At 45.2% G+C, this 14,835-nt stretch overlaps 1 protein-coding gene across 6 annotated transcripts in view; it reads right to left on the bottom strand.

Annotated features, from left to right (window-relative positions):
- SPTBN1 (spectrin beta, non-erythrocytic 1) overlaps nt 1-14,835 on the bottom strand; it is a 212,728-nt gene that overhangs the window by 43,125 nt on the left and 154,768 nt on the right. For all 6 annotated transcript variants that reach the window (XM_070798671.1, XM_070798670.1, XM_070798673.1 and 3 more), the window contains 9 exons: nt 14,378-14,551; nt 10,535-10,626; nt 9,027-9,107; nt 8,554-8,669; nt 5,253-5,365; nt 3,938-4,125; nt 2,813-2,930; nt 1,642-1,800; nt 722-1,024 (listed from right to left, as the gene is read on the bottom strand). In XM_070798671.1, the coding sequence (XP_070654772.1) occupies nt 722-1,024; nt 1,642-1,800; nt 2,813-2,930; nt 3,938-4,125; nt 5,253-5,365; nt 8,554-8,669; nt 9,027-9,107; nt 10,535-10,626; nt 14,378-14,551 (1,344 nt within the window). The remainder of the gene's footprint in view (nt 1-721; nt 1,025-1,641; nt 1,801-2,812; nt 2,931-3,937; nt 4,126-5,252; nt 5,366-8,553; nt 8,670-9,026; nt 9,108-10,534; nt 10,627-14,377; nt 14,552-14,835) is intronic.

The following is a 14,835-nucleotide window of genomic DNA, read 5'->3' as shown; positions in this document are numbered from 1 at the left end:
GGGGCTGAACGCTGGAGGAGAATGGCTGGGCATGAGTGAGCTCTCATCAGGGGCCTGCATCAGAGGACAGGACAGGCAGGGCTCCTCCTGGGTCAGGAGGGAGCTGGGAACTCCATACTCAGAGCTGTCAGTAACAGAAGGGGAGCACTGGCAGACCCTCCAGCCCTCGTCCTATGATACATACACGTGTCCTACACTTAATTCTTTCTGTAACCGCGCAAGGGAGACAGTAAGCACATCCTCCACTTGCAGAGGAAGGCAGGAAAGCTGTGGCACTCAAGATCTGGACTCTGGCTGTCTGGTGGCAGGGCTGCACTCTGTCCACGCTGCCTCCTGCTCTTCTATACCACCTGCCTGGGCCCTTCCCCAAAGCAGAGCCACTCACACATAGACCAATGAGACAGAGATCTGGCTCAATGCTAAAGAATTAAAACCACAGAAAATCACAATTACTGATCACCTACTATGGAATCTGTCTAAATTAGATCTGAGTCACAGCAGCAGACCTTCAGCTATGGAACTGGTCCTGTTACAACTTCTCACTTCACAGCTCATTTAACATGTGAGCCAACAAGCCTTCCCATGAGTGACATGGCCCTTTGCTGGCTGTACGTGGGCGACTAGACCAGGGGCATTACTGTGTGTTGGGGGTTAGTAGGCGGGGCCCAGAAGAGAGGCCTGACTGAATGAGCTCCAGCCTGTAGGCAGGCATGTCTTTTACCTTCATTTCATCCATCCAGTCCATGATGTACAGCATTTCCTGGAATATCTTCTGCAGCCCCAGGTTCATCTCGAGGCGCTGTCTCCGGGCCCTGAGCAGCTCCAGCAGGTACTCCCAGAGCCGGATGACGTTGTCCTTCCGTGCTGTGATGCGCTTGATGTCGTGGTAGTTCTCTGCCTCCAGTTCCCTGGCCACAGCCACCACAGCCTGCACGCGCTCCTCGTATGCAGCGATGTCAGTCTCAATGGCTTCATGCTTTTTCGTGGCGGCCTCAACAGCAGGAAGGTCAAATCCAAAGTTGTCCTAAGAGATAAGGGAACAGAAAAAACAAACACAAAATTCAAAAGCCATCAGTGCGCAACCAAGAAACAGAAAATGGAAGTGGAGTCCTGAGCACACCCATTAATTTTGGGGGGTGGGGGGTCTCCAAAGTCAAACACTGACTCCAGAGTCCTGACCCCACTGGACTCTGCCTTCCCTGAGGCCCGCAGAACTGCTCATGGGCCCAGAGCAAACCAGTGACACCTCACTTTACAGAGGTGTGAGGCATGTATGCAGCACCTGACCTATGAGACTGGAGCAGGTGATGGCTTATGCTGAGCCAAGAAGAAAAGGAGCCACTGGTTTATTTCAAGGCCAGTCTAGCTGCCTTGAAGGCCAAAGGCTGGAAGAAAGGGAAAATTTTAAAAACTATACAAATATGAATGGTCACACACACCCACTAGCTCTCAACAAACTTTGTTTGAGTTACTTCCAGATCTCTGAAAAGTTAGATAAATAGTAGAAGAGAAACTGTATTGGAAATCATAAACATCCTCTCCATGGGAAGTGGATGAGATGGGATGCTGGATGTGGACAACAGCTGTCCGAAGGCCCCTGGGCGTGGCCTAGGTTCTGAGGGACACAGTTCTGGAGCAGACCTGGGACACCAGACGCTGGTTCTCGCTCAGCCAGGTCTCTCTCATAGCTGCCTTGCGGTCAAATCTGCGGGCGAGCTGTTCCAGTTTCTCCTGTCTTATGAGCTCATTTCGCAGGGCCAGTTCTCGCTCGTGTTCTGCTTTTTCCAGTCTTTCCCAGGCCTATGGAAATGAAAGAGAATGGTTTCTGGCTACGTTCAAGGAACCACTCCTAGGCTGCAGTTAACAGCCAGTGCTTCTCAAAAAGACCTAAGAACTTAAAAGGGGAATCCCATTCCCACCCTCAGTGACTCTTAGCCTTGGGGAAAAAAAATCATTGTCTCTCAGTTGAGCCCCATGGGAATACTCTCCCCTATCTAAATTTAAAGATCCTGTGTTACATCTGGAAAACAAAACAGTGAAGATACGGAACAACGTAACTTAAGTTACAATCTCTTAACTTTCATTGAGAGGAAGCAAAGTATCTTCAACAGCTCTCGGCATATAAAAAAGATAAACGACTTCTTCTAAGAAATCATATTATCAATCTTTCATTCACTGCACTCTGAGCCACTTATTTTTAATTCATAGATCTGAGTGTTTTTTTCTAAATCCTCACCAATTAAATTCATTCCTGTGAAATATCTTATTTCACATTATTTAACAAAGTCCTCTTAAAAGATATCTAAATGTGTACAACTGATCATGGTTCTAGATTTTTTTCAAGTTTCTGCTTAAAAATAACGAAATGAAATACTTGCAGACATAACAGGTATAGAAACAATTTTTTTGACAGCTTCTCTGACAGAAGGCGTCAAAATCCTAAGCCCTAACCTCTAGGGATTCCAGATACATAAGGTTTTGAATTCTCCTCTCTGCAATTGAAAGATGGCTGAGCCAGCAGCCTGGGACAGATGAGAGGTACACTGACTGTGGATCTGAGTAGCAAGGTAAACAGGCTAAACCTGGTTTGATAAAATCTAACATCCCCCCAAACCTCCAGTAAAGTCCCCCAAATCACCACAAGCACTCCACTGATCCTGAGCACTATCTGAGCAACGACTGTCACTCAGTAACTCGACAGGCCAGGAAGGGGTCTTCCAAGATCTCTCAGCAATCAAGACCCACTGAGAGTACCAGAAAACCTACAGGAGGCTGGGGCCCACAGAGCAGGCCAGATGGATGGGTCTTATACCTTGTTAATGTCAGAGATGAGCTTCCCCTCCCGGGGCATGTAGACCTTCTGGTTATTGGCCCTCATCTTGCTCTGAATGGTGAAAAGCAGGACTTCCAAGTTCCCCTTCTCAGTAAATCTAGGCAGAGAAAACCAGCCACAAACATTATCTACTATATTTTGTTTCTTCAAAGGGGAAAACTCATCTGCTTCTGGAGAAAAAGACACTTCATGTAGCCTCGCAATTTTAAAAGCCATTTCTCGCCATCCTGATTTATGCGAAATACGTGTGTGTTACAGAAACCACAGTTGTTGGGTACCGCAGACCTCAATATGTGCCCAATGTGGGGTTTTTCTTGCGGGTGGTTACTGTTCCTGACATTTACATTTGGGGGCACAGAGTGCTACTCTTTTGTTAATCAACTCCATCAAAATTTAGACACCAACCCTGGATGATGAACTTGCTTCACAGTTGAATGCATTCAACAAGGATTATTTCAAACAACCACCTAGTGTCACTGTCAACAGGCTGCAGGGACTTCAGCCAGGAATTTACTACTGAGTGGAGTTTTCAGAAAAAAGGAGGAATGACTCTAGTCATAATAAGCAAGAGATAAGATCCACAATGCTTATTGGGCAATTATGAATTTTTAAAATATGTGAACAATCAAACTCTGGGGGGGAGGGCAACAAAACCTGATCTGAACTGATATGAAACTATCTTTTCTTCATTCACACTTTGTGAATATTTACATGTTTTGCTACTGATACGTTAGTGGGCTTGATTATGAGTAACAGCCTCAGACTACCTGGAGGTTTATAACACACAACATATCTGCTATTTCTCTAAAATCCAGAAATGATGGAATTCTGAAAGACAGTAGGCACAAGCGCTCAGGAGAAGGAACTGGGGACCTGCACCATTTCTTAGGATTCTCATGTATCACATGTCCCAGTGGCACATTTCTACTGGAAAGGGCTCACAGTGGGTACAATTTGTAATAAATCTCAGCAACACAGACTCAGATGAAAAGAAATAGGACAGGCCACTGGGGAAAGGCATTCACTTTGAGATGAGACCATGTGAATCAGAAAAAAGGGGTCTGTGGTTGTAGGAAGGGTAATGCATTCCAATCTGCATCTTACTTGGGGGGCTTCTCCACAGTGCGGTAAGTGTTGAACGCCTGAAGCTGCTGCTGGACCCCAACGAGTGAGTTGGCAAATTTGCGATTGTTCAAAATAATGATAGTTTGTTCAATCCACTCCAGAAGGTCAGAGGCAAGGGACTCATACTTTTCAATCATTTTTTCTGTTTCAATAGCGTTGTCAAGCACCTGTAAACAAGGGTTAGAAAAATGGAAAAGCAAGATAGTATCACTACGTAAGGGGAACCTGACTGCAGCCCTCCAAGAGGCGGCACATGCTTAATGACTGGCTTTGAAATGGTTCTCCAAGACTTTGGCACTAAACTCCAAGAACCATTTGCTAATAGGCACTCAAACTGTGGCTATTATTTGTGAGCAATGACAGCTTAACTCAACTGTAATTGGTTCTGTAACCTCCCAACCCCCAGGCAAAGGGTTTAAGATCCTGAATGATTCCTGATGCCTGGGCTCCAAAATTCCTAGAGAAACAAAAAGGGCTCTATTTGGTTTGGTCATATTCCATGAATGCCTGTGGATTTTCCATTCAATTGCACTGGGAAGACAAGGTCCTCTGGTCTGAGGTGTTTTGAAATATATGGCACGGGAGCATCAGCCAAACAAAAAAATTTTAAAAGCCTTATTCTAAGGCCTTTCCAAGCATGTTAAGTAGGATTTTCACATCTATAACATCAGGCAACTCAATCAGATTTTTAATATCCAATTTTCTGGCAAGGCTGTAGGGGAGGGGTGTTTCGGGTCTGTGTGCCTGTGTGCAGCATTGCTTAGTCATGTCCAATTCTTTGCAACCCCATGGGCTACAGCCCCTGCCAGGTTCCTATGTCCATGGGGCAGAATTCTTCAGGCAAGAGTTCTGGAGTGGGCTGCCAAGCCCGCCTCCAGGGGATCTTTCCAATCCAGGGATCGAACTCAGATCTCCCGCATTGCAAGAGGATTCTTCATCATCTGAGCCACAAGGGAAGCCCAAGAATACTGGAGTGGGTAGCCTATCCTTCTCCAGGGGATCTTCCCAACCCAGGTATGGAACCAGAGTCTCCCACGCTGCAGGCAGATCCTCTGCCAGCTGAGCCAGCAGGGAAGCCCTGGGTGTGAGACCCCCTGTACTTTCTTCCTCAGTGTTTCAGCCACCACCCCCACCTCCTGCTCCTCTTTGGGATGGCAGGTTTCTGCCCACTGCCCTGCCATTGGTGAACTTCATCAAGAACTCCCAGCACCTCAGTGTCTGAGGCATGGTGGCGACACATTTAGACACAAACCTTCAATACGTCTCACAACTTACAGGACTGGTGTGAGCTCACCTTTCCAATTCGTTTTCCTTCAACAGCCAAGGCCTTCATCTTTGAGAAGTAGTGGTAGTAAGTCACCACGTAAGTGATAATAGACTTCTCATCAGGATGGTCCACACTGATATCTGTAACCCAGAGAAGATTCTGTTCAGTGCTCTGCTCACTGCATTGCCACCCAGGCAACAGGAACAACCCAGAAGAGCTGCTCAACACTCAACAGGCCCGTGCCTTCATTTTTGGGGGGCTTGAAAGTTCTGCCATCAGAGTGCTGATTGTAAGGCTAACTAACGAAGATGAAACCACCTCACCGCCTCTTTTATTATATGAACATTCAAAACTGCCTCCTATTGCCAATAAAAACATAAAAATCTTTTTTTTGTTCTTTTTTTTTTTTTTTCTTAGACAAAAATCTTAAAAGACCTGATTCTTTCTCTCAAGAATCCTAGGCCACTGAGATGATGAAATACACACAAACTACTACATGGAAATGAATAACATAGTTAGAATTGAGTCAGATAACTCAGCGATGTGGGTACTACCCAGACACACCATGTTCACCTCCCCTACCCCCAGGTTGCTCTGTGCTTCTTATTTTGGCCAATGGCACCAGAGTTTTTCCCAGTCACTAAGCCTATGGACATCTTTATCTCCTTGTTACTCACATTTAGTCAGTCACCAGGGCTGAGACCAAAGGATTCTATTCACAGAATCTACTGTCACTCTCAGGTCAGACTCTCACGGTCACATAGCCCGACCTGAAGCAATGGCTTCCTCAATGGGTCTCCCTGCTACTCAATTCCCTTTACACACTGCACCCAGCTGATGTTCCAGACGCAGAGCTGTGAGCATCCTTCCTCTAAGCCCAAACTACTTAAAAAGTGCCCTGCAGTCTGAAAAATAAGTCCCGAAGTCCTCTACAACTTCCCGTAACTTTCCTTCCCTCCCTCCTTCCTTTCATCCATCCATCAAATATTTATCAAGCTTCCTCTAAGTGGCAAGCACCATTCTAGACATTTCTCACTCTATAGCCTACTAGTTCTTCTAAGGCGCCATAGATCCGAACCAAATTGAACTATTCACCAACACCACCCCAGCAATTTCCAATATTCCTTCCACTTTCAACTTCCCTTTTCCTGAAAGAGCCTTCCCTTCCCCCATCACATTCTTCCTATCCTCTAGGTCCAGTTTAGAAACTAACACTCCCTCACAGTCATTTCTAGCTGGAATGACTGTCTCCTCTGTCCTCTAAAGGACTTTGTTTATACTCTGCTTTCTGTCAGGCTCTATGATTACTTATGCACATTTCATTAGTCTTGTAAGACTGAGTGCCACTCTGCCCCTGCCCTCCTAACGTGCTGTATATATAGAGAGTGAGTGGTCAATAAGTATTTATTGAGGGATGGAGCAAATGAATGAAGGTGGCCAGTCTTTGGGGTATGGCAATGATGGAGGTACTCAGTTCAGGATACACCGAGGAGAGAACACATGGAACGCTCTTTGCTGACACAGTGGGCTCTTTTCTCAATGTGCATTCACTTGTGCACCTCCACTGCTGCCAGGAGGATAGAAGTGGATAGGGTTGTTTCTCTTAAAGACAAGACCACCGGGGCACAGGGTGGGAAAGCTCCCTGCCCAGGATCACTGAGGCAGCCAATAGAAGAGGGGGCCACAGCTACTCTTCCCACTCCAGGGCCCCCGTGACCAACTCCTGTGTCTGGCTCTGTCAATGTGGGCCCCACGGAGTCAGAACTGGAGGAAGGTCAGGGAAAAAGTGCCGGCCCTGGCCCTGTGTATAATTTAATAAACACAAAATGGGAAATGACTGGAAAGGAGTGAGCAGGCAAGACCTTTTTAAACTTGTTTACAATTGTATTTAAACGGATGCTCTCTGGGACACTGGGCAACTAACAATAGCTAGGGACAAATAATAATCAAGATCAAAACCACAGGATGAATGACAGCAACTGCTTTTTTTAGCTCCTTGTCTTCAAATGACCTGGGGAACATCAATCCCCTTTTCATAGTGGGTGGTGATTAGAAAGATCAACTAATGAGCAAGTTATTAAATTTTTTATCACAGTGATTTCAAAAAAAGATTGTTTATCTCAGCATCTATGGCTCAGGGAGGATGTCTTTCCACAGTAAGGCAGGGGTTAAGTACAAAGATTTATCACAGCCAAAGGAATTTTAGTTTTGTGTTTATATTGAGAAATCACTTAACGGGCTGGCACAAAGATAATTTTATCTCAGCTTCCTGCAGTAAACCTATCAGGGAATCTGATGCACTGGAAAATAGCAAGAAGCCTGCCTGGCAGCCTCATGACCTCGATCTGCCCTTGGGGAGTTTAACTTCCTGTTCTATATTTGTAAGAACTTTAAACTTTCACTCACAAACAGCTTTTTCTCAGTATCTGCTCACAGCTGAGAGCATCTAAAAAGCTCCATCCCTACAAACAAATCCTTTTGCATTTTGAATACTTCTCCAAACGAGAAAACATTATGATAGCTCATGTTAAGATGAAGCCTACAATTAGGATTTTGTTAATAAAGGAGTTACAGCCCATTGGATTGCCCCACACAGGTCTGCTCTGTGTCGTCCAGTCAGTCTCTGAGGTTCTGCTGCAGGGATCTGTGGGGCAGAGAGAGGCTGGTTCTGTGCAGAGTAAGGTGCTGTGCCACCAAGCAGCGGGCCACAAGGAGGGACTGCGTGTTACTCTTTCTGCCACCCACAGGCTCCTGGTGCACTGTCCTCATTTAAGTTCTTCTTACCCAGAAGCAAATACTGCGCAGTCTGCTAAGGAGGCTCCTAAACCTTCCTGCCCTCAGGCCAAACCACGCTCTTGCCCCAGTGGGCCGACTATCAGTCAACCAACAAGTGCGGAGAGCCTGCTCACGCCCTCTTCCTTAAACACAGAGGCTAAGCACCTATGGTGACTCCCCACTGCCTACTGAATAACCTCGAAAAACTGTTACCTGATGGGCCCCCACTCATCTTTCTGGTTGTATTTTTCCTACTGCTAAGCTAATACTACCCGCAATGAACTGTTAGTCCCCTGTTATACCTTCCTCTTTCTTGGTTCCTCTGCTCATATAAATCCCTCTGCCTACCATGACCTCTCCTTTGGAACATGTTTAAATCATACTCACCTTTCAAAGCCTTTTCAGGTATAATCCTTTACACAAATCCTCAAGTAATTCATAGACCAACATTAAGCTCCTCTTCCTTAGATAATTCCCAAAGCACACGGTGCCCGTAAACAAACCAACATGAAGCAGATTTTTTATTTACTCCTCTTACCCCTCGACTCCTTACCTTCGGGGTCCAAGAGTTTAGTGAGGCCAAGGTGTTGCTCTGCCAGGTTAAAGGCGTTCTGCAGATTGTAGTGTGCATTGGATTTCTTTAGTTTGTCAAAATCTATCAAGTCAGGCCTGTGGAGAACAACAGTGGAACATAACAGAAACCGCAGCTTGAAAACACGCCATGAGACCAATGGTGTCCACTTAGGAGTAAAAACCTAGATATTATTTAATCATCAAACAATGAAACCCAAGTTTTGAATAAACAACCTCAAAGTTTATTAAGAGAACTGAAGAGAATTGGCAGACTCGTTTCCTTTGTTTGGGACACTTTACACACTCTCTCCCACTCTCAAGTAGAAGGCAGGGATTTCCACCGTGGTGCAAATCTAAGGCAACGAATGTGAAGATGGAACATCACCCCGGTTGGCTATAAAAGGGTGTCAACATTCTCCCCCCATGTGGTCAGCGTGACCGCGAAGGACTCACCGGTGTTTGTGTATCAGTGCATTGAAGGCCATGCCATCCCTCCAGCTGGTTGTGAAATTGTGAATATTGACGTTGGGGTACCTAAGAAACACAACACAAGGTAATTACCAAATAAAGTTCTGTGTTTTGCTAAATGCAGTGTTTAAAGAAAAGCCTGTTGGTACTGAGAAAATGTGAGACAGTAACGAAATAAAGACACTGAAGACAATCAAGCTGAAGCTAAGATTGCCTAAACTTCTGCTTGTTGAAAAATAAAAACAAACACATATTCACATGGCTTTCTTGGTAACTTCGACCTGTGATCTGTGTCCTCGATTGAAAACACCACGCTTACTGAGAAAAAGGCAACCCTGACTAGATGCCTCCAAGGCTTCCTTGCTTCACTGGCTTTCCATGCCCCCAGCGCAGCTATGAGAAGCCTGCAAACACGATACCTGAGTGCACACATCACTTAGGGAGAGGAAGTAGCTGGGGTTACCTGTTCAAACACTCAGCTTTCCTTCTTCCTTATATCACTGAACTGGATGAAGTTTCATAAATCAAGTACCTTCCTGAAACACTTCCCTATAATGCTTACCAATAATCAATCAGCTACTCTACACTATATTGATTATTAATAACTTTTTATCCGTGGCTGATTAAAAGTTCATTCCTCACTTGATCCCCTTACTAAGCCTTACACTCTTTATGGTTTCCACAGTTATCACTGACTGATCATGCCCATTACAGTTACAACTGTCTTCCATGTAGCCCTGACCTACAAGATTAACCTGGGGGACTTCCCTGGTGGCCCAAGGGTTAGGACTTTGTCTTCCAATTCAGGGGATGTGGGTTTGATCCCTGCATCCCTGATCAGTTGGGGAGCTAAGATCTCAGATGCCTCATGGCCAGAAACTCAGAACATAAACAACAAAAGAAATATGGTAACAAATTCAATAGAAACTAAAAAAAAAAAAAAAATCAACCTGGGACAAAACCAGTTCTCAGTTAGTACTTGGGAGCTTCAACAGTTTCAGTGAGCAATAAACAAGATGCAGTTCTCTAAGAAATATCTTCACTGAAATTTCAATGAAAGACTAAAAGGCAGGCAAACTCAGATAACATACAGAGATTAAGTTTGTACATTACATTTGTCCACTTAAGTTTACTGCACAAAACTTCCCAAAGCACAGAACTTAGAGGAGAAAGCCCACAACTTTTACAAATACCATGGATGAGATTTTTAAACACAGTTTCAGGGTTTTAAAATTCAAGATAAAATTCTCTCTGGAACTTCCTTAATAATCAAACAGAAGAAAAATGATTGTGCAGATGACAGGTCCAGAATATAAATCAACTCATTCCGTCCCAAGACCTAGCTGAAATGTCAACGTCTCAACCGCTTACAAGTTAACAAGACATCTCAGTGGAAGCAGTGGAAAAGATACTTGTCAACACCGATCAAGTGATGACTCTGCTAAAACTGAGTCTGGGGAGAAGCAGCCCCTAAATCCCAGGTTCATGCTCACCCAGCTGTCTTCATCTGGCACCACAAGAGCAAAGCATCCTTGGCAGATTTCTTCTCTTTGTTGTCTTCAGTTTCTACACTGATATCCTGGATCTAAGGTTTACAGAGAAATATTAGATGAACAGATATGTCAGGTCTGCATATACATAATGAGTAAACTTTAGGTCAACACCTAGCCTTGCAGAATGTCTACTCTGAGGATCAATGAAAACTGCTTTCTGAAGCCAGGGTTCCCCCTTCTTGGAAATAACGACCAGAACTAGGTTCTGTACTTTGCACAAAGAGTAAAGTGAAGACTAGTTACCTGCCATGACTTTCTAGAACCTATCAGGGGTCATTTCTACTCCCAGCATAGCCCATCTTTCTCAACCACAGGCTAGAATGGTGGCTGGTATGGTACACTTTGAATCCCAGCATACTCTATGAAAATACTGTTTTTGCACAACCAAAAATTTCCCACACCAGAGTCAGTGAGTCCTTTGTTGATGAGGACTGTGTATGCACCATTTCCTGAAAACTGACCCAAACTCTCAGAGAAACAGTGCCCTTAAATGCTGTGCTTCCATGCTCTGTGCTACATGGTCTGAATATTTGTGCTCCCAACTCTCATTAATTCTTATGCTCAAACCCTAATCCCCTCAAAAAAGTGATTATGAAGAGGTAGGGACTTTGGGAGTCCTGGGCCTCATGAATGGGATGCGTGCTTTATAAAAGAGGCTCCAGAGAGCTTCCTAGAGCCCTCCACCAAGTGAGGACACAAAGAGAAGTCTGTGACCTATAAGTGGGCTGTCCTTTGACCTTGCTGGTACTCTAGTCCCAGACTTCCAGCCTCCAGAACCGTAAACAATAAATGTCTATTGCTTGGAAGCCACCCAGCCTGAGGCACTCTGTTTAGCAACCTGAACGGACTAAGACAGCCTATATTCGTAAGGTACTCATAGTCTGCTGAATCTCAACAGGACGTAGAGCCTGGTCTACTAGGACCAAAGTCAGACTTCCTAGGTTTGAATCCAGGTTCCCTCACATACTTCGTGTCCTTGAGTGAGTTCCTCGGCTTCCCCACTGAGGAGTGGCTATCTCAGGGCACTGCTGTGCACTTGAAGAAATGCAAAATATGGAGAGCTGGGCTCTTAGTAAGGAAACCTACATGTCAGCTCTTTGGATCACGGGCTGCCTACCAGTTATGTGATTTTTAGACAAATGCTCTGAATGCTCTTCTGTCTTCAGTTTTCTTGACTATACTAATAAAATGTGGAACGGAGTGCAGGAAAATGGTCTCAGCCTAGAAGGCCATCCATTCTCTCTCAGTTCTAACCATTCCAAGTTTTCCAGTCCTGGCCCCTGTCAAAGGTCTTTCCATCTAATCTAGAAACATACCCCAGAATTCTTTTTAGGAAAAAGAGGTAGGAAGAGGATAAAACAGAGACATGTGTAAGATTAAAAAGTTAGAAACTTTCAACTAGGAAAAACACCTAGAAATTGAAATTATTATGCTTCTAAAAAAATTCTCCAAGAGAAGTCTTGAGTTTGCATAAATTCTAAACTACAAAGAGTATGCAAGAGTAACCCTCGCTCAAGGGGTAAAACGCAGACTTACTAGGAAAGCAGGTGGAATTTTACACATTAACCTCCATCAGCTTTCCTCTATTTCAGGAATGGAATCTGTTTTCAGACTTGGTCATTCAGAAACAGAACCTACCCTTCTGAAATGAAGACATCTCCCTATGTGGACTAAGCAAACTCAAAGACCTTTATTCCAGTTTCTCACATCATCTTTTACTCTCTTTTAAAGGGAAAGCAGCATAAAACCTGTCAGTCACCATTGGTATTTAATGCACACCTGATACACACATCAGGGCTGGCCACACCTTGGGGGCTCCTGGACACATACACACACACACACACACACAGGTAATATAAGACGAGATTGTACATTCAGGAGCTGGGGGGTGGTGGGGAGAGAGGTCTCTGCAAATACGTGGGGAAGCCTCACAGAGGAGGCAGAATGTTAGCTAGGCCTTGGCTGGGGAGGAGTCAGTAAGTGTTTGCAGAACAGGGGATGGATTGATAAAACTGCTTCAGGAGGCAGGGGCATGGCAGACACCAATCCCCACAGGCCGCGCAGTGACATAAGCCTGTGTTTCTTTCCTTAGAGGAAAGGGAGAAAGTACGTATTGGCATTTACAGGTTTAAGCACAGAAAAAGGCAAGCTGGCCAGAAATTAATTAGTCAGTGACTCAACCCAATTCACAACCCAAGGGCTGTGGGCACCAACCTGCTGTCAAGGGAGGCCATTGTCAGGATGCCCTTCCACGCTCTGATTACAGGCCAAAGGCAAGAGAAACAGAACTTCTTACTCCAGGGAATTGAGGCAAGGCCCAAGGAGGGCCTGCTCAGTTCACCTCTGTTGGCCTAAGGCCAAGAGCAGTGATCAGTGAATTTAATGGTGTTCACTCTATTTTCAAATCATTCAGGAACCAAACAACAGAAACCTATAGAAGAGTTCTGTTTGCAAAATAAAGTCACTCCATTAATAATGTCATCTTCAACAATGGTTCCTGGCCTCAGTTCAGTTCCGTTCAGACCCATTTAATCAGAAGCACTGGGGGCTGGAACCTGGGAACCTGAGTGAGTAAAAAGCCTTCCCAAGAAGTCAGATGATCTATCGGTCCAGGCTTAGGAACCCCCCATTCAGGTTCTGAACAGCTCTGGTTTAGACCCCTAGCCTCCTTCCACATACCCACCCATACCACTAAGCTATAGCCCAATCCCAAGGGAAGCGAGAAGGAAAGCGACGGGTTAGAGGGTGATTTCAGCATTTTAGTAAGAATATAAAGGGAGGCATGCGGTCGCAAAGAGTTGGACACGACTGAGCGACTGAACTGAACTGAAATGAACTGAATAATGTGATTTCTGTTGTGGCTCTTTCTTGGTGAGCTTTTTATTTACCTAGGGAAGAAAAAATCAATCAAGCATCATCAGAGGGGCTTAACGAAGAGGGAAGACACAGAAAACAGACTCTGAGAAGAGAGAACTGTTAGAACTTTTGTTTGCAAAGTAACCTGATGCTAGGTAAGAAGCGTTTCCTGCGTTTCAGATTTTAATTGAAAAGCAGAAGCATGAAGCAACAGCCTGGAGAAAGAACCAGTCATCAGGCCGGAGGTGCCACACAGACAGGAAAGGCTGAGCTCTCTCCTTAGGGGTCAGAAGCAAGCGTGGCAGCCCTGACTGGCCTCGTGATCCTTGCAAGGCTCCTCCCTCCCCTCACAAAGTGAAGCAAATTGACAGAATGACCTTGAGAGTGTTTCTATACTTATAACCTTACCCCTGGGTATAACAAACCCATAAAATCGTCAGTTCAAACGAGCATAAGGCTTCTGCACACTCCCCTGAAAACTGCTTCCTTACACCCAAAGGAGAATGAGAAGGTGAAAACAGAACCCACACAGATGTCACAATCCTATGCAGCTTAGCCTAAAATATTCTGCAATGCATACCATGATCTGTTGAAGTTCAGATAGTCTACCAATAGTAACCTAGCGTTGACCACACCTATACACCTCTACTCCTGAAAGCTGAGTAGCAGACACCAGTGGTGGGCTGAGACTAGGCCCAGAAACCCCCTTAACTGCCAAGAGAGTTGAGACTTTCAGGAGCAGCAAAACTGAGGGAGGAGATAGCAGCTGCCACATGCCCAGAGGGCAGCCGAATGTGATGTGCAGCACACCTGACTCTGAGATGCCATTTCCACCTGGTCCTTCTGGTCGCCCTGGAAGGGGAGCCCAGTTTTGCAGGGATGCTCACACTCGGCAGGGAGGCCCGGTGGCCAGGCCGAGTCCCTTACCTGGAAGCGCAGGATGATGGTCCAGATGAGGCCGAGGGTCAGCCGGTGGTTTCCATCCACGATGTCGTGGGACCCCATGTTCTCAAGATGGACTCTCTGCTCCTTCAGGAACTGAAGGGCCTTGTCCACATTCTCCAGACAGTGGATGCGCATTCGTCCCTTGGTGGGTTTAGGCTAAAACAGAAGAGCAGAAGGTAGAAACAGATCATCCAGGAGGGCAGAAATCAGCTCAGAGCTACAGTCCAGAGAGTTCACATAGTCCCATTCACGCAGTGCTCTCCAACCCACACCAAAATGTTAAAAAAATATATGTTCATTCAGTATTTATCTAATACTAAGAAAGAGAAAAAGAGAAGTTTACTTAAGGGATGGTAACCGATCACCCTTCAGAGGTTTGTTTTATCATGGAAGCGACATAATTTACGTAAGCATGGAAGCTGGAAGTTCAGAGAAAAAGG

This window comes from Bos indicus, chromosome 11 (genome assembly GCF_029378745.1).
Source record: "Bos indicus isolate NIAB-ARS_2022 breed Sahiwal x Tharparkar chromosome 11, NIAB-ARS_B.indTharparkar_mat_pri_1.0, whole genome shotgun sequence".
Lineage (NCBI taxonomy): Eukaryota > Metazoa > Chordata > Mammalia > Artiodactyla > Bovidae > Bos > Bos indicus.
Note: the sequence above shows the minus strand (reverse complement) of the source record. Positions and strands in the feature narration are given on the sequence as shown.